The following is a 20293-nucleotide window of genomic DNA, read 5'->3' as shown; positions in this document are numbered from 1 at the left end:
TAACTAAGCTCAACCCACCCCTCTCAACATTCAAATTTCAACCAAACACACAAAAACTTCATTTAGAGCTCCAAAACAAGTTTAACTAAGTTTAATCCACCTCTTACAATATTCAAACTTCATAAACTTCAATCAAACACACAAAAACTCCATTTAGAGTTCCAAATTATTTTAACTAAGCTCAGCTCACCCCTCACAACATTCAAACTTCATAAACTTCAATCAAACATACAAAAACTCTATTTAGATCTCCAAAACAAGTAAAACTAAGCTTGGCTACCAAAACATTCAAACCAATCTCAACCCACACACAAAAACTTCATTTAGAGCTCCAAAACAAGTTTAACTAAGTTTAATCCACCTCTTACAATATTCAAACTTCATAAACTTCAATCAAACACACAAAAACTCCATTTAGAGTTCCAAATTATTTTAACTAAGCTCAGCTCACCCCTCACAACATTCAAACTTCATAAACTTCAATCAAACATACAAAAACTCTATTTAGATCTCCAAAACAAGTAAAACTAAGCTTGGCTACCAAAACATTCAAACCAATCTCAACCCATCCTATACAACATTCAGCTACCATATCTGGAGGATAGCCAACAATTCATTATCATAAAACTAATAGTAAGACATAACTACTTTGCTACAATAACTACAGGAAAGCAACATATTAGGCAATAAGAATTTTGAAGTAATTATTTTCTTGTTTTTGTGGTATAATTTATCTTGTAGACAAATGGGAGCTGTTTTGGTGTCACTCCTAGAACATGCAACCAACATGAGGCCTACCATATTTTGTATAATAACTTACGACGTTCTTACACCCAGGGATTAAAATATCATCGTGGATATCAATTTTGTCAATATATTGACGGATATGTTGATAAAATATCGATATTGATAGATATTTATATAAATCATGAAATTTATAAAATTTATTTAGATTAATAATTAAATTATTTTTACTCAAAAAATAAGTTAAGGATATTGTTATTAGTAGTTTCGTATTGGACTAAATAGATGACATTTTTAATATGTTTTACTGTATTTATATAAGATGTTGGAGATATCCATGGATATTTAATATTGATATTGAATTTTTGGATTTATGGATATATTGACATATTTCCATCCTTGCTTACACCAAGGGCTTGTTGGAAATGATATTGTACAAGGGATCATGATCTTAGCTCAAAGAAAAAATTTAGTTCTGTTGTGCTGTGACTGAACGTGCTGAACTCAGAAAAATCTTACGACATTGTTTGGGCATATGTCTTTTTTGATTCAAGATGTGCCAACTCCGTGTTGAATTCAAAGAAAAATTTTAGTTCAGTTAAATCCATTAATAGCAGTCTCGATTGAAAATTTTGGAAGTTTATGCAAACGAAATTCCAAAGATGAACCTAATTCTAGTTTTAAAGGTTATTCAACATGGACTGGTTTGATGAAGAAATTTCGTTTTCCATCTCAATCAACCAACTATATCCAGTTTCTTTTCTAACCCCGTTCTTTCTCATCAGTTCCCTAATTAATTTCACATCTCTCCATTTTCCATGAGATGCGCATATGTTAGACATCATAACATGTACATAATCATCAGCAGCTCCCAATACTGTTACTTTTGCTGCTGCTACTTTCGCCAGTTTTAGATCCCTCGAAGCGCCACAAACACCCAGAAAAGCTCGCCAAACCGATCCGCTCGTATCAAACCCTAATTCATGTATCAGCCTCTTACTTCTATATACATCCCCTCTTTGTCCCATTAGCCTAACCATAGTACAACAATGCTCAATAGTTGGTTTGATACCATAATCCTCAACCATTGATTTGAAGTACTGCATTGTGGCCTCCAACGGAAGCTGGTTATCTGAACATGATAGTAGAATGTTGAGAAATGTAATGTTATCAGGTTTTACATCTTTCATCTTCTTTAGCTTCTCAAAAAGATGGATAACTTCCATTGTTTTCCCATTGTGAGCCAAACCTGAGATCATTGCATTCCAAGATACCAAGTTCTTCTTGGGCAATGACTGAAATATCATTTCAGCATAGTTTACATGCCCACATTTGGAGTACATATCGATTAGAGCGCTGCCAACAACAGTCGATTTACCTAAACCACATTTAGTTATGCAACAATGGATTGCCAAACCCCATTTCAATGCCGAGAGCCCTGCAACGCCACTCAAAATGCTTGAAAATGTGAATTGATCCATCCCAACGTCCCACAAGTGCATCTTAGTGAAGAAACTCAAAGCTTTCCATGCTTCATCCCTATCAACATATCCTGTTAACACTGCATTCCAAGATGAAGAGTTTGGACTATCCATCTTCGATAGAATTTCTACAGCAACTTCAATTTCTCCGAATTGAGCATAACCATTTATCAGTTCATTATATGATATAGTATCGGGTTGAGGCATCTGTCGCAAATATCTCGACGCCTGTTCTAGCCTTCCATTTCTAGCACTAGCTGCAATAACTGAATTCCATGAAATTACATCCTTATCAATAATCTCATTAAACACTTTAACTGCCTCTTCGAAAGACTCACATTTTCCATACATGTCAATTAAACAATTAGCAACAATGGTATTGTCTGCCACCCCAAGTTTTACAACTTTTGAATGAATCGACTGCCCCAATTTCAGCCAACCCAGCTGACTAGAGGCACTCAAAGCTGTAGACAAAGAATATGAATCCACAAGATTTTCAGACCCATCAAGCTGAATAAACAAAGACAAAGCCTTGCGAAACTGGCCACAATGCACAAAACCAGAAATCAAGGAGTTCCAAGAAACCAAACTTGGTTGAGGCATTTCATCGAACACCTTATGGGCACTATCAAAGGACTCACTTTTTATATAGAAATTGACCATAGCTGTGCCCACGAAGACATTAGAGGCAAACCCAGATCGTAAAATGTAGCAGTGAAGCTGGTGGCCACAGGAATCCCAAGCGTGGCTCGTGCAGGCTCGAACCAGTTGAACTAGAACGTAGCCATTTGGGTTGCATTTGAGCGCCTGAAAGGCCTTGGTTAGAGCCAACTCAGCGGTGCGGCCGCCACCGGCAAGAGCCGTTCGGAGGCTGGTCCATGGAGCTTGATAATCGATTGAGAAACATGGCTGAAAATTGCTGGCATCGTGAATTGAGATTGTGGTGACAGATTTTTGAAGAAGGGGATTTTGTGTTTGTAGGTATAATAGTAGTTTGCTTGAGAAGGGTCTTTGCATAATTTTGTAAATCAATTCCCCATGGCCAAACCGGTTTCGTTTTCCCTCTTTCCCCTCTTATAATAGTAGCAATAATTTGAGTTTGAGTTTTTTTGTTTTTGTTTTTATTTTTTTTTTCGACTTCACCAAATGGTGGAGGAGATTTGAATCTTTAAAAGTATATTTATTTTACCGGTTTTATCATAAAGTTTTTGAACTATGCTTGTAGTGGTTTATTAAATTAATTTTTTCTTGTACAACAATTGTAAAAATGAGGATATAAACTTTAATCTTTAATGAAGAAGAACATATCAATTACAGTTAATGTGAACTGAGCTATTGAAACCCATTTAATACCATGTATATTGTACTTATTATTTTTCTAGTTGATTTTACTTTGTTGTAAAATTAATTTGATTGCATTGAATGTAAAGTATATTATATGTAGACAAATTTAATGTTTTTAAAATTTATAGTAGACATTTTATACAATATTGCAAATAAAAAAGAAAATAAAATCATCCACTTTTTTAAAGTATAGATATATTAGGGATTTAGTACCATTTTGGTCAATTGGCTTTAAGTCTAGTCTCCATTTCATATGTACATTTTTATTACTGAGTTTTGACATTAATTTTCGTTTGTTTCGTAGGTTTCAAAATGTTATATTTTTGTTTTTGAGATTTAAGTTTAGTTTCCAGTTAGTCCTTATTTTACACTTTTATTCCCAAACGGTTTATTAATGCTTTGACATTGACTTTTATTAACTAATCTAAATTAATTATGATGATAATTTTTGTAGTTAATTTTAATCGTGAGGAAAAATTAGTATAAACTAATTTAATTATAATTAATCAATTCTTTTAATTAATTACTAACAATAAAATCCATGAAAAAAAATGAGTGGACGGTGAAAAATCAATGACTGAAGTATAAATATAAGAATTTGGAGACCAAATGGAAATAAATTTCAAAATTCAAGAGTACAAATATAACATTTTGAAACTTAAGTGTGTAATAAAAAATAATCTAAAAAACATACAATAATTTAAAAGTCAAAAATCAAATATAAACTAGATCTAAAATCTATAAAAACAAATAGGTTATTATACTTCTCTTTTATCTCTCTTTTTCTATTCTCTTTCTTCCCAAAAAAGAGAGAGAGAGAGAAAGAAAGAAGAAGAAAGGTAAAAGAGTGAAGCTAAGAAATTGGAGAAGAGCATAAAGAAGAGATTACTAAATATAGTTCATCAATGTAGAGAGAATATAGGTAACAAGAAAAATGCTCAAATGAGGCTGAGATAGAGATTCATTTCAGCCAACAATTTCACATTATAGAGAAAGAGAGAGCAAAGGTTTAGAATCAAAGACAACAAAAATCTCAATTCCCTTTGAAGCTATATATGCAAAACTAAGTATAACCAAACATTTTCCTTCAATTTTGGGAGATATTACTAAAATAAGCAAAGGAAATGGATATCATTGATTGGTAAGAAAAGAAAAAAGAGAAAAAGAGAATCAAAGCAAGAAAATTGTTTGGAAAGAAGAAGATTTGCAGAAAAAAAAAATGAGAAAGCATAGGAGAGAAAAGCATTTTCTTCTGTGATTTCTGTTAAAAACAAAAAGAAAATTAAAAAACAAAAACAAAAAACAAAAAAGATGAAGAGAGAAACAATGGAAAATTTTGCAATAATGAGTGGGTTGGTTGGAGTGCAATTTGTATATGCAGGGAACTCTGTTTTTATGAGTTTTCTTATGTCTTTGGGGATTAATCCTTTAACTCTGGTCATCTTCTCTACCTTCTCCACTTTTCTCATTGTCTCTCCCATTGCTGTTTATTTTGAAAGGTTCGTTTTTTCTTATCATTACATGATATAATATCAAATTTACCTTCACTCATCAACTTAAATTGTTAGGTCAATCGGTGATTTAATATGGTATTAGAGTAGGTGTGCTTAGGAGGTCTTGTATTCAAGTCCTAATATTAAATTTACTTTTACACATTAAATCTTTGGGTCAATCAGTGATTTAACGGAGTGGGAAAATGTGTTTTTTTCCCCTTTTTTTGGTTGAAGAATTTGAATGATGAAATACAAAAGTTCATTGTTTTGTGTAGGCATGATTGGCCAAAGAAACTTAGTCTAAAGTTGATCCTTCAGCTTCTTCTCATATCATTTGGAGGGTAAGAAAGTTATGTGGCTCAACCCACCGATGAAAATAAATACCATTTTTTGGTTCTCTAGTTATGAAAATATGGATTGATTATTGTAAGAGAAAAGTGATTTGGAGCATTGTGTTTGTTTGTAGGGTTACATTGTTTCAATCTCTTTTTCTGAAAGGAATACAGCTAACTTCGCCAGCTTTAGCTACGGCGATGCCGAATCTCACCCCGGGACTCATCTTTGCCATTGCTTGGATCTTTAGGTACATTGAAGCCATTATATGTTTTTCAGATAAATATGGCTAAAAATTTGTTTGTTTTCGACTGTTTTTCGTGTTCGATAAGAGACATTATCATGAATGCAGATTAGAAAAAGTTCAGCTAAGTTGCATCTATAGCAAGATCAAGATTTTAGGTACATTTCTATGTGTGATAGGCGCCTTCACCATGAGCATAATGCACAGCGCGTCGTCGGATGCAGCTGCAAAAGATAATATCCCACGACAATCACCTCCGTCCGAACAAGTGTTCAATGAACAGAAGATCCTTGGTTGTGTGTATCTCTTCTCGGCGATCATCGTTTTATCTAGCATAGTTGTTCTGCAGGTATGTTAGCTGTTATTTTATATAAACATCGACAGAGTGTTAGAATGTCTTGAATCTGTTATCTTGCGCCCCAAAAAATCAAGCATGGTGGTATTGCTTTTGGCCTTAGGGTTTAGAAGAGCACGCTATATACAAAGTCTCTAACTCTACTGATACATCTAAATTTGTAATATAATATTCTCATTAATAATAAATTGATCTCTCTCCATGAACGTAGCTAACACATAATTAGTGAACTACATAAATCATTATGTTGATTTATCTACTCTTTACGTTTTCTGTTTTCTTTGTTTGTTGATTTCATAATACTAATTCAAATCTATTTTATGATGTATTGAATTGTGTGACAATTGACAGGCATCGACACTAGGCGATTTCCCGGCCCCGATGTCGTTGTGTGCGATAACGTCTCTCATTGGAGTTCTCATAACCATAGTTGTACAGATAGTTCAATATCAGAAACTGGACATTGGTTGGCCACTTCTGATCAGTGGTAAAGAATTGGCTGCCTATTTTGTTCTAGTAAGCAGCATTAAATTCTATGCTCTTTTGAGATCATTCTTTCTACATATTGTGTGCATATTGATGTATGCTTTTACAAATATTGGTGACGAAAAGGGCGGAACCATTAGCGGTGCTTGCGTGAGCTTCAACGGGTGGGCGATGAAGAAACGAGGGCCAGTTTTGGTGTCGATGTTTAGTCCAATCGGAACCGTTTGCTCACTCATTCTCTCAGTTTTCACCTTGGGAGAATCCATCAACATTGGGAGGTACATTACTACCACCTATTTCTCGTCGTCATCGTCGTCATAAACCAACACGTTGGAGCATAATCTTCATATTTATTTTTCATTGCAGCCTTGCTGGTATGTTCCTCATGTTCACCGGTCTCTACTTCGTCCTGTGGGCGAAAGGGAAGGAACGTTACGTCAATCGAAACTGTCCCGAGAGTGAGTTCGACGTTGACAAGCCTCTTTTAAGTTGAATTATTTCAATGAATACATAGTTCACTTTTGTTCATTAGCCATAGAAACACAAACACTCAAGGATTTTCAAGTGGAAAAAATAAAAGAGAAAAGTTTAGATTATGGGATAAGGCTTGGGATTGGGATTGTTATTTCATAACAGTTCCAACATTTTGACCATTAACTTTTGCAGAAATTTGAGCAGCTCTCAATCTTTGGATGTTTGTTTTCTTGGCAAAATCCTGTCCTCTATGCTTGAGTTTTGTAAAGAGAGAAGATTCAGTTCAGCAACCAACACACCACATCTTTTTTCTTTTTTCTTCTTTGATTCTTTTTTTTTTTGGTAGAATATTAGTTTGGATTTGATTGTGTTGTGCTCAAGTTTGTGATGATGGAACAGAGGATTAGATGCATAGAATAACTTTTAAGTAGTTGATTTTTATCATTTATATCAGTACAATTGTAAATATATTGTACTTTTTTTAAAAGAAAATTTTAGTTATTTTATTTTGATCTAATGTGCATGATATTTTCCTTTATCATTCAAGGGGATACCTTCATATTTGTTCTATTAAGTAGAGAACTATTTTAATTCCAGTTCTCCAACATCTGCAAAAAAGAAAAAAATATATATTTGTATTTCACATTTAAATTCTTTTGAATAATAACTATCGACTTAAGGGGTGTTCGACAACTAAGAAGAGTTGAGTTGAGTTAGTATTTTTTACCAACTTAATGTTTGATAACCAACTTTAAATGTTGGTGGGATTGAGTTGGTTATTTTATCAACTCACCCCAACTCTCCAAAATTTTCTCTCTCTCCAATGTTTTTAATGGTTCACCCATCAGTCTCCGTTGGCGATTAATGCTACCACACTCTGGTGACATACTCCAGTGATCACCTTCGGGTGACTAACTCCAACGACCAAATCCGAGCTCCGACGACACTCTGGCAACCAATTCCAACATCCACCTTGGTAAAAAAAAACTCTGACTTCCACATTCACACGACCAATTTCAACGAAGAACTCCGAGCTCCACCAACCGCCTTCGATGACAACTCTAGCGACTAACTCCAATGACAACCTTCGCACAAGCAACTTCGATGACATACTCTGCTTACCACCTTCGTGTGCCTAACTTAGACGGTCACTGATAAAAATAAAAACGGTGGGTTTAATTACTCACCATTTTGTCACTCTCACTCTCACCTGTTGTCCCATGCATTTTCATTACTCTCTCAACTCCCTTGATACTTTGTTGTCTCTCTCTCATGTTCTCTTCATATTTACTCCCTTCTCTCATCTTCTCTCTTCTTTTGGTGGTTCGTCTTTCTCATTTTTTCTCATCTTTCTTTGTCTGGCTCATATGAATTTTATTTTCTCTTTTCTTTCTCAACTCTTCCTTTCACTTTTTTTTTTTTTTTTTTTGTCTTTCTATGGCTGTTCTTTTAGATCTAATTATTCTTCTTCAATTTCATTTTTTTCTTAGATCTAAAAAATATTACATACGACGTTTTATTATTGTTTCACTCAACGATATATGTTAAATAGCTTATCTCTTGATGTTTTCAAATATTACATAATTCTAATGAAATAAAATTTAAAATTATGACTCAAGTTCTTTTTTTAAAAAGATAGTCTATACATTGATGCAACATAATAGTAGAAAAAATAGACATCAATATTTCTAAAATCATTTCACCAATTTTAGAAAAAGGTAAATCCATATTTCACAAATTGATTAAAAAAAATTACCTAATAATTGGTTTTATGATTTAAATGGTAAGATTTTGGTTTTTATTTATTTTTTTTATTTTTTAAGATTAACATTTAAGTATCATCACTTCTATCTAAAATAATGTCAATAGTTTCATTCGATGACACTAATCATTTCAGTTTTTTTTTTTTACGATAATTAATGATTTAGTTGGGTTTTTTTTAATGGAATAATCACTTTTATTTGAGTGTTTAAAAAATTGAATTCAAAATTTTGTGTTTTGTATATGAATACTTTATAGAGAATTTGTTATGTTTTGAGAATAGAAAAGAATTGGAAGTTTTTTTTTTTAATCTTAGAAAATATAGAAAAATGTGTATAGTTGAAAATTAAAATCAACAATAGCAACAAAAAAAAAAAAAAATCAATTTCATTTACAAAAACAACACCCGATACTCCAACTCAACTCTGCAAACCAAACACAAAAATGTAACTCTCCAAATAATAATTATCAACTTAACTCAACTCTTTGCTTTTATCGTTAAACGCCCCCTAAATCTAATTCAAGAGGTTAAAAGTTTGAATATCTTGCCCCACATAATGCTTAACTAAAAAAACATACTTTTTCCTAAATTATATATATATATATATATATATATATATATATATATATGTTAAAATATCGTTTTGGTTTCTGTTTGGTTGAAATTTACTTTCAACCACTAGGTCATTGTTGATTTTTTTCAGAAACTTTTTATTATTTATTTAACAATCACTTTTAGTCCTTAAACTTTCATAGAAACATTAATTTAGTCCCTAAATTTTGGTTTGTAACGATTTAGCCCTTATTTTTAATTTTGTAATAATTTAGTCCTTAAACTTTACTATATAACAATTTAGTCCTTGTACTTTAGAATTTGTAACAGTTTAGTTCTTATTGTAGAAATTCATAAAATTTATGGGAATATGTTTCCAAAACTAAAGTTTCAAGATTGAATTGTTACTTTTATGAAAGTTCTTTTTCCTTTAAAGAAAACATGTAAGAATACTATATTCATATATTATATTTTCTTGTGAGGAAATTATTATCATTATTGAAATAATTATGATAAAAAAAAATAATTTTAAGGAACTAAACTTAAGATTTATTGAACCTATACAAACTAAAGTTGAACATTTGAAAGTACGCATGCAATCAAGATTAAAATGGTATTCCACCTATTCTTCAAAGGGGAAAAAACTTTAACAAAAGTTGTGTGAGCTTTATAATTTATTGGCTCAAAAAAGGGATTCTTAATGATAAGAGATGTGCTTGCAATTATAACACACAGAAAAGGAGGAACAAAAAGGAATAGGAAAGTTCATTTATTGTTATTTTAGTAATTGAATATGAAAATAGGATTTGAGCATGCTAATGCTAATTCGACCTTAATACAATGTACCAAATCTAACTTTGATATCAATTATATTAGAATAAAAGAACTTGCTAACTCAAATAATTCTATCATTTTGATTCAAAATGGTTTGGTTTGATGAATCATTCTAGTTCATAAGTCATTATGTTGGATGTGAACCTAATCGGCTTGAGTATATTAATTTAAGGTTAAATCACAAGTTAAATTGTTTTTACGTTTATTTGATCTAGTTAGATCATAAACTTTAAAAACTGTCTAATAAATTTTTAAATTTTCAATTTTGTGTCAATTAGAGACTTGAACTTTTAATTTGATGTCTAATAAGTCTTTGACACATTTGACATTTTCGAAAATTTACAAACTAACTAAACACAAAGTTGAAAATTTAGAATCCTATTAAGCATAAAATTCAATTTTATATCTTATAATTCATTTACTTTTTAAAATTTCTAATATGTTAAGGACTTGTTAGACATATAATTGAAAGTTCATCGGTCTATTAGATTCTTTTTTAAAGTGTAAGGACTTATTAGACATAAAGTTACAAGTTTAGAGACTTATGAAACAATATTAAACTTCATGGACCTTCTAAGCACAAACTTGAAAATCCATACTTTAATTAAAAATGTTATTTTTAACAACTAATCGTCTCTTAAAAGTTGTTTTGAATCTAACTTAATAGATCAAATCATAATAATCATTTTTAGAATTTTAATTTTAATTTATACCATTTGTGTGAACCAAACACATTAACCAAAAAAAAATCCCAAAAAGATTAATAATGAAATTGAAAAGGAACACAAGTATTAAAGACAAACTTATGTAAATTAAAATTGAAACTTTTGATATGATAAAGTTGGGGAAAAAAGTGTGATAAGAGGTTATTTATATATTCAATCCATTTCATAGATATATTTTATGGTGCATATTTTTCCTTGGGAAAACAAAAAAAGAGAGAGAAAGAAGAGACAATATTTAGTTGGAGTTTCTTTTTATGAATGAAATTAGTTGGAGAAATTACTAAAGTAGTTCACATTGTCAAGATCACATGATGTTACATTCAAAGGACTTGTGGGTGCAAACTACAACAAACCCAACAACATTATGTGCCATATAATTGACACCTCTCTCTCTCACACTTTCTCTCTCTCCTTTTTTTTTTTTTTAAAAAAAAACTTTTTAATTCGTAGATTCTACGTCTCTTTCTATTTTATCGTTACACATTTAGTTTTGAAGTTTTTAGTTTGATTTCAATTTAATCTATGAATTTCAAAATGTTACAATTTTACATTTGAAATTTAAGTTTTGTTTCAATTTATTCTATATATTTCAAGATTTATATTTTTTAACCTCGATTTTCACTAAATATTTACTTTTGGTATTTACGATTAAATTTAAAATAATTAAATAGTTATAATTAATTTAGTTTTACTATTCTTTTTATCATTGTTGAAATTAAATTTAAATTCTTGCTTCATAATTGTTTTAAATTAATTAATAGACGTTTCTGTCTAAGACTGATGGCAAGTATTTAGTGACAGACAATCGATGTTAAAAGTGTAAATTTTGTAACTTAGGATCAAATTGAAACAAAAACTCAAATCTCAAGGATATAATAGTAGTATTTTGAAACTTAGAGACTGTATTGAAACCAAACCAAAAACTTAAAAGAACTAAATGTGTAACATTTTGAAACAATCAGATAGAAATAGGTCGAAAACTTAGGGACTAAAACGGTTTTTTTTTTTTTTTAATTTTTTCTTTTAGTTAAATTACAAATTTAGTCTCTATAATTTGAGAGAGAAAAAAAGTTAAAGTTTGTTTGATAGCCCCATAAATGTCCCTCTCATTTGATAAAAATAGAGACTATTTAGGAGGGTTTTATCAAATGAATTAAATTTTAACTTTCTCCAAACTATAAAGACCGAATTTATAATTTAACCTTTCTTTTAACTACTTTAACCATATGGAAAAAAAAAAAAAATCACTTTTGCTATCTAAAAGATCATTGAGGTGGACATAAAATTTTTCATATAATTTAGTGGATATGACACAAATTAATATCTCAAATGTAGATTGTTGGGTCTCCACTCCTGCAATTATTGGACTTGTTTTAGAACATGAGAGCACTTTAATATTCATTCGAACTAATTTTGGTCAAATGGGTCAAATAATTGAATATAATTTAAGACTATTTTCATATATAGCAAAATGAATCAAGATATTTACAAAAATAGTAAAAAAAAAATTCAATAGTCATCCTACCATTTATTTCTATGGCTAATTGATAAGAAAATTAAAATGTGCGTTAATTTCTATTGTGAACTTTCAAAGTATTAAATTAATTTTGTTTTTGGAGAAAATAAAACCAACACAACAACAACAAAAAAACTTCTCAAGATAAGGAGATAGGAGAAAAGACGAGTCTCGTTCCATCAAAGCCTTGTAATAAACTTACGTTTAAACAGTTGTATAATTTTTATCTTTTAATCAACTTTGTTTGAGGACTAGTTAAGTGTTATAATTTTTATCTTTTTTTTATAGGCTTTCTTTTAGTATGGATGATCCTTCATTACATATATATATACATGGATGACATTTAAAAAAAGTAGACAAAAAATTAAAATTTTTTTAAGTTTATTGAATGATTAATTTTGTACATTAATTTGTCTTCGCTTAATTATACATGTTAGTACAATACAAGAATTGCGTTGTTTAATATAAAGTTCAATTCTTTTTTATTATTATTATTATTATTATTATTATTTTAATATATGATGTGTGGATGGAACTTATATTCTTAAGATCGATATTATAAATTTTATGTCAACTGAAACGTATGATATTTTGACATATAAAGTTGAATTCAATAAAATTAGAATTTTAAGATAAAATTTTACCCAAACTTTTTTAGATTCCGTTTGGTAATCATTTTGTTTTTTGTTTTTGCTTTTGAAAATTAAGCTTATGACAATACTTCCACCTCCAAATTTTTTCTTTTGTTATGTACTTTTCTTCTATTGCTTAAAAAACAAAGCCAAATTTTGAAGGATAAAAGAAGTAGTTTTGAAAAAGTTGTTTTTTTTTGTTTTTGTAATTTGGGGAAGAATTCAACCATTGTAATTAAGAATGAAGTAATTCATTGTAAGAAATATGAATGAAATAGGCTTAATTTTCAAAAATAAAAATAAAAAATCAAATGATTACCAATTGGAGCCTTGTTTTTTTTTTTTTTTTTTTTTTTTTTTTTTTTTTTTTTTTTAAAGAAAGATATAAGGGGATTTTCAAAAATAAAAAACAAGGACAACTATTTATACAAAAGTAAAATTAAGCCATAGACGTCTATTAGTGATAGAAATGGATAGAAGTCTATCACTAGTAGACGCAGATAGAAATCTAACATTGATAGATGTTGATAGAAACATAGTGTTTTTTTCTTCTATTTATGTAAATAATTTGACATTTTCTATCTGTGAAAATTTCTCAAGATATAATCTAATTAATTTTTTTCCTCTTCATTCTTCAATGTATATTTTCTTTCCTTAATGTTAATAGTACGAATTTTATGTCAATTGAATTGTGCTTATTTTCACATATAAAATTTGAATGTTAAGATGGAATTTTACTCCATGTTGTCTTTTTTTTTTTTTTTTTTGACTTGGGATTTTAAAGAAGATATAATCTAATTGTTTTTTTTCCCTCATTCTAATCCTCCAATGCATATTTAATATTCTTTTGTAATAAAGATTACAACAATGTTAATCATTGTTGTGTTATGTCCTAAAAATTTGACATTTTAGTGATCTCTAAATTCAGTTTTCAATCCAATTCAAATGAGATGAATTGCATATAACAAGGAAAAGTCAACTTCTCAATAATATTTTGTCCTAGATATGGCTGGGTTCATACATTTTTTTTTACTAAACTTAATTATTAAAATTGCAAATTTGTCAAACTTAAGTAATGTTTAGTTAGGTGATATACCTAACACCATTCAATCATGTTATATTTACTATGGTCGAATTAGTTAGGTTACATTGAGCTTAAGCAAAAACATCTTCAAATATTTGAATTACTATTATTGATTTATTTTTTTTTTCCAAAAAATGAAGGAACATTTAAAGACTTAAAACACAATAATATTATCATATATTAATATGGTACTATTAACTTAAAGTAATTGGATCATCGTATATTTCATTTATGAAAAAAAATGTTACTTGATTTCTAAACATTATGAGCAAATTAAATAATAATAATAATAATAATAATAATAAAAAAGGAGTTTAAAATAAATTAAACAAAAATTGTACGGAAATAAATATATTTTGAAAATTTAAGAAATTAGTATTATTAGTTTAATTCCATTAAATTATTTAAGTATATTCCTAATTAATCTAACATATGAGAATTTAATTTATTGAACTCATAGTAATTGAATTAGGGTCGGTTTAGTTTGCAATTTAAATTTTGTTTTATGTTTTCAAATTCATTGAATTTAGTAAATATGTGTTTGACAGACAACCCGAATTCTATTTTTAAAAATTGTTTTCGGATTCTATGATGTAAACAATATAAATTTTGAAAATAACATTTTTATGTATTCATTATATCTAAATATTAAAATGCAAAATGCAAAATTATATTAAATAAAGTTAAAAACATTTAGAAATATAGTATACGTTATATTATAAACTCAATTAAATTTTTAAAAGATTAAAATATTTATTATTTAATATATTATAAATAGGTTAAATTCCAAATTGGATCTCTATGATTTGGATAAAGTTAAAAACTAATCTAATGGTTTTAAAATTAGATTTAATTAGTTCTTATGATTTGATATATCTTCATATATAGTCTTCATGATTTGTTAAATCCTCTTAAATAATCCTACCATAAGACTATTCATGAAGTTTTTATCAAACCATTGGCAGTAAATTCTAATTAGCCATAAGACCTAAATTCTAAGTTCTTCCAAACTATATGGACAAAAATTTCAATATATCCTATAAATTATATATTATTACAAAATAATAATTTACAAATTTTTTAACATAACATGTTCATAAATAAATTAATAATACTTTATTATCAACTAATATTTAGTAGGTAATTACAGCTAGTCTGCAATTGTTTAAATTAGAATCCAGTTTTCTGAATTTTGCTACTAAACACATATTTGAAAATATGAAATACGGCTCTATTTTTATTTAATCCCATGTTTTCAACCTTACAAACTCAATTCAAAATTTGAATTGGTTTGGTTTTGAACTGTGAAAGTTTTCTTACATCTACATCATCCAAATTTAAATAATATAAATCATCCAAACCGATCTCTTTCAAATTATGAATTTTTTTTTAGCTTTCGTTCATTCTAGTACCAATACTTTGAAAATGTTCATTTTGGTCCCTATACTTTAAACTTTTATTTATTTTGATCCTTATAATTTCAATATGTTCATTTTGATCATTATACTTTCAACTTTGGTTTATTTTGATCATTGTACTTTCAACTTTGGTTTATTTTGATCATTAAACTTAAAAAAGTGACCATTTTAATTCCTTAAAAATGAAGTAAAAATGAAAATGCAAGGACTAAAATGATCACTTTGTAAAAGTACAATGACTAAAATAAATATTTTGAAAGCATGATCCAAAACGAACCAAATTTAAAAAGTCTAGGAACCAAAATAGATATATTAAAAATATAAGAACTAAAATGAACTAAAATCAAAAGTATAGAGACCGAAATAATATTTAAACCTATATTTTTCCATGAATTTAATAATTTGCGAACAAGTATTCTAACATGACATATTTCTTTGTCAAGTATTTGAATATAATGCAATATTTTGTTCAAAGGGTTAAGCCAAAATTTCCCCCAAAAAAAGTAATACTGAATACAAAAAGAATAGAGTAAGAAAAAAATTAATGTTGAAAGGGAATATTTTTCAAAGGTTAAGATGATAATTTAGATCGAGAGTCGTATGATAGTTTAGGAATTTATAACTAGACACACAGATCCCAATAATTTATTAAATAAAAATTAAACAAATTTCTTTTTCTTTTTTCCTTTTAATTTTGTTTTAAATATTGAATTTGGATTTTCAATGGGGAATTGTCTTCTTTCTGAGTTTCGTTTTATTAATTAAAAAAGGGTTAAAAACCAGCAAACAGCTTATATGGATTAGCAAATAAAGGAGGCAAGTTTTCTGCATGTTACTTGTATTCATATGCCCTTCCTTTATTAATCTTATCTTTATCATTATTTTAATCTTTCAACTTTCACATTTATTTTAATAATTGTATTTTGATCTTTCTAAATTCAAATTATATCTTTTCTATTCAACCGCATTGGACTCTTCCAAGTTCGGAACATTGGAAACTCAATGTAAATGCCACAAGGTGTAACGTGTAGGACTTGAACTTGGATCTATAAGGGATTAAAAAAATAAATTTACTACTAGGTTAACTAATAATTTGGACACTATGCCAGTTATATATATATAGTATAAAGTTGAGGGAAGCTCGAACCCCCTAGACCCATACTAAATCCGTCCCTAGCTGGGACTAACCCCCCACTAGAGGTGGAATAGTCGGATGCTTTAGATGTTATTAATTTCATCAGCAAAAAGGCGGTTTCGCTTGCAAAAATCTTGATTGAGAATATTGTTTTTGTCAGAAATACTATTAATTCCTTTTATTTTTGTCCTATACTCGAGAGATTAATTAAGAAAAAAAAGGACAAAGTTCAAGAGCTAAAATAAAACAATTAGATTAGGAATGATAGTAGAATAAAAATAAAAATTCATAACAGCATAATGGGATTTAAACCAATTTTATCAATAATGGATGGAATGAATATATATATATATATAAATGTATATATATATATATATTTGGTGGCCACTAATTTCTTATGCATTTGAGAGTGATTTTAACATCTTTAAAATTATTTTTGTCAAAAAAAATAAATTTCATATTAAATTTCACATTTTTTACATGTAATTTTTATCTAATCAAAATTAATTTTAAGAGATTAAAAACATGTTATACGATGGTTTTGAAAATGACAAAAATGATTTTAATATTTTTAAAATCACTCTCTAATATATCTTTTTGAATTAGATAAACGTAACTTAAAATACAAGTCGCCTCTTTATTTGAACATATATTAAACTCTTCAATTAAACAAATTTATATTACTACTCTTTATTTGAATCATAGTATTCTCGTAAAAACTTAAAACACAAGTCTATTGATTGATAATAAGATTGATTTTTATTAAAGGAAATACTTTTCCTATTGACTTCTCATCATTAAAATCCTTTTATAGGTTTTTTTTTTTCTAAAAAAGGAGGGAAAAAAAAAGAGAACAAAAATTCTCCTTCATTCCCATTTCTCTCCCATAAGTCAAAATTTTTAGTTGTTGGAAGAAGGAAAAGTATTGTTCTTTACCAAATGCATTACATAACCCTACGCACAAAAGAACAAAATAAAATTTGTTAACTGCGGTTCAAACACAAAAATGGTCAGAAATAACACTTTCAACTTTTCATCTTTCAAGACGAGTATGTCCACTGATTTTTTTTTTATGGATTTTGAACGAGATCGACCACTGAGATTTAGTTAAAAATTTTACTTTTTCTAACTTATTAATTGGTTTGGCCCTTTTGGGCTAACACCTGAGATTTTAGTAATTTTTCCAAATATTAGATAATCTATCCAAATCTTATATATTTTCAAATTTTCTTCAAATCCGGTTATCCAATTATTGTGTAATTTTAGGCCATTTTTTGTTTCCATTATATGAATTTCTAAATTCTGAATGAATCTAACAATTAGATTTTTTCAACTGGATGCTTGCATTTTGATTTTTAAATTTTGAAATTTTGCAAAACGAACAAAAAGGGTAATATATGGAAAATATATAAAATTCCAGTATTAATCTACCCGAGAATTCACCAATCTTGATGTTAACCTACCCGAGATTCATACCGAGATTTTATATATTTTTCATATTTTTTTTGAAAAATTTAATATTTCCAAAAATTTTAAAATCAAAATTAATCACATGAGATCCATTTAAAAAAAATTCATTTGGATAATTGGTAAATTGATTTGGAATTAGAAATTTGGCTAAATATTTTTAAAAAAATCATGTAAAATTTTGACATAATATTTGGTAAATATAATCAAATTTGGAGAAAGTTTAAAAATATATAAGATTTGATATAAGATTGAAAATTTGAAATGTATAAGATTTAGGAAGATCACATAATATTATGAAAAAAAATTAATCTCTCCGAGATGTACAAATGCCCAAAAGGGCTAAAAAAATCAATAAGTTAGAAAAAGCTATTTTTTTTTAAAACTAAATCTTAGTAGTCGATCTCACCCGAGATGGATCTTTGTAAGGTGAAAACTTGAAGGTTATTTATGACAAATTTTCGTTTATAGACCAAATTTGTCACATAAAATCAAGGTTTAAATATTATTTAATTTATATATTTTTAGCTTTGATTCATTTCAGTCGTTGTACTTTTAATTTTCGTTTATTTTAATCTTTGTACTTACAAAACGTTTATCTTAACTCGTATACTTTTAAAAAGTTGTTATTGTGGTCCCTTTCAATATAATTACTTTTTGAGAATACACAAACTAACATTTCAAAAGTTCATAAACTAATACTACCAAAAGTTGAAAGTATATTAATCAAAATGAACATAGATAATATAGTGACCAAAATAAATCAAAGTCAAAATTATATAAAGAGGATTTTCAAAAATGAAAAAATAAGATAAAACATTTACACAAAATAACAAAATTTAATTTTCTTTGATAGAGGTTGATAGAAATCTATCAGTATCTATCAGTGAGATAAAATGATAGAAGTCTATCATTGATACTATGTGATAGATGTCGATAGAAGTCTATCATTGAAACTATGTGATAGATGTCGATAGAAGTCTATTAATGTCTATCAGTATTTTTTTTGTCATTTCTATAAATAATTTGACATTTTTTCTATATGTATAACTAAAATAATATTTAAATCTAAAATATAAGAAAGTTTATTTTCATGGGGAAGTTATTAATCTATTATGTTTCTTAGTAACACATGTAGAGGGTGGATATTAAACTTTTGATTTCATGAGAGGTAGAGAAAATTTTGTTTTCATTCATAATTTCACACGTCACTAATAATATATTAGTTTGTTATTTATTTATTTTATGGACTCATATAATTCTTAAATTCTATTTTTGTGATAATTTTTTTTCTAATTTCTAGCACTAACTTAATGCCTACTAATCCCATTTATTATTTGACACGTTATCAAATAATTGATTAATTTACTATTTATTTATTTCATAAACCACTCATAATTCTTGAAACTAATTTGTGACAGGCAATGAATTGAGTTAGTATTAGAAAATTTTCATACAATAAAAATAGTATGAAGATACTACGGTGCAGCTCACTTATGCTAACTTTGACATAAATTATGTTCTTCTACATTTATTTATGCAATTTTGATGTAAAAATGTAGAAGGAAAATGAAAAAGTTGCATTAAAAATCATAACTTTGGGTTGTGTGTATTGTCTATGTCCTTTTGGTGGAAGAGGAATGCTTGTCACCTACTCATTTCCCTCTACTTTCAACTCCCCCAATCCCTTCCTTCACTTCTTCTCCACTTTTCTAAACAGAGAGAGAAACCAAACAAAAAAAAAATTGAAGAGATTTGCTCTGTTTTCTTTTTTGCTTTCTTCTTCTTCTTCTTCTTCTTCTTCTTCTTCTTCTTCTTCTGCTTCCTCTGTTTCTGTAAAAATGGAAGAGAGGCATAAATGCAGGCTCTGCTCTCGAAGCTTCACCAATGGCAGAGCATTAGGTGGTCACATGAAAGCCCATTTAGCCACTTTCTCCATTGAACACGAAAATCTCAACAAAACCTTCAAATCACCAGATCCAGAAATGCCACTCTCTGTTAATGGCTCTGTCTCCATTGTCCAAGACAGAGAGAGCGAGACCGAGTCTAAGAACCCAACTCGGAGGCGCTCTAAACGGACTCGGCGATTCAACACCGAGTCGTTACCGTCGCCGTCGCCGGAGCCAGCTAGTTCCATCTCCGATACATCTCCAGAGGAAGACGTCGCCATCTGTCTAGTGATGCTTTCGATGGAAAAGCCTTCATCCAGCAATG

At 28.6% G+C, this 20293-nt stretch overlaps 3 protein-coding genes across 3 annotated transcripts; 2 read left to right on the top strand and 1 right to left on the bottom strand.

Moving 5' to 3' along the window:
• Nucleotides 1-1321: 1321 nt before the first annotated feature.
• Nucleotides 1322-3360, bottom strand: LOC150030154 (putative pentatricopeptide repeat-containing protein At5g47460). Its single transcript, XM_090310021.1, has one exon. The coding sequence runs from the start codon at nucleotides 3240-3242 to the stop codon at nucleotides 1425-1427; it is 1818 nt and encodes a 605-aa protein (XP_090166147.1). The 5' UTR covers nucleotides 3243-3360; the 3' UTR covers nucleotides 1322-1424.
• Nucleotides 3361-4880: 1520 nt separating this feature from the next.
• On the top strand, nucleotides 4881-7051 carry LOC150030153 (WAT1-related protein At5g47470-like). Its single transcript, XM_090310023.1, has 7 exons — nucleotides 4881-5068; nucleotides 5338-5403; nucleotides 5529-5645; nucleotides 5748-5988; nucleotides 6346-6510; nucleotides 6607-6758; nucleotides 6847-7051. The coding sequence occupies exons 1-7, from the start codon at nucleotides 4881-4883 to the stop codon at nucleotides 6971-6973; spliced, it is 1056 nt and encodes a 351-aa protein (XP_090166149.1). The 3' UTR covers nucleotides 6974-7051.
• Nucleotides 7052-19696: 12645 nt separating this feature from the next.
• On the top strand, nucleotides 19697-20287 carry LOC150030152 (zinc finger protein ZAT1-like; the record flags this gene model as incomplete). Its single annotated transcript, XM_090310022.1, has 1 exon — nucleotides 19697-20287. A coding segment is annotated over exon 1 (568 nt), but the record flags the coding sequence as incomplete, so codon positions are not given.
• Nucleotides 20288-20293: the final 6 nt, after the last annotated feature.

Source organism: Benincasa hispida, unplaced genomic scaffold (assembly GCF_027475165.1).
Source record: "Benincasa hispida cultivar pf3 unplaced genomic scaffold, pf3_genome.v1.1 HicScf516, whole genome shotgun sequence".
Lineage (NCBI taxonomy): Eukaryota > Viridiplantae > Streptophyta > Magnoliopsida > Cucurbitales > Cucurbitaceae > Benincasa > Benincasa hispida.
This window is presented reverse-complemented; position numbering and strand designations above follow the sequence as displayed.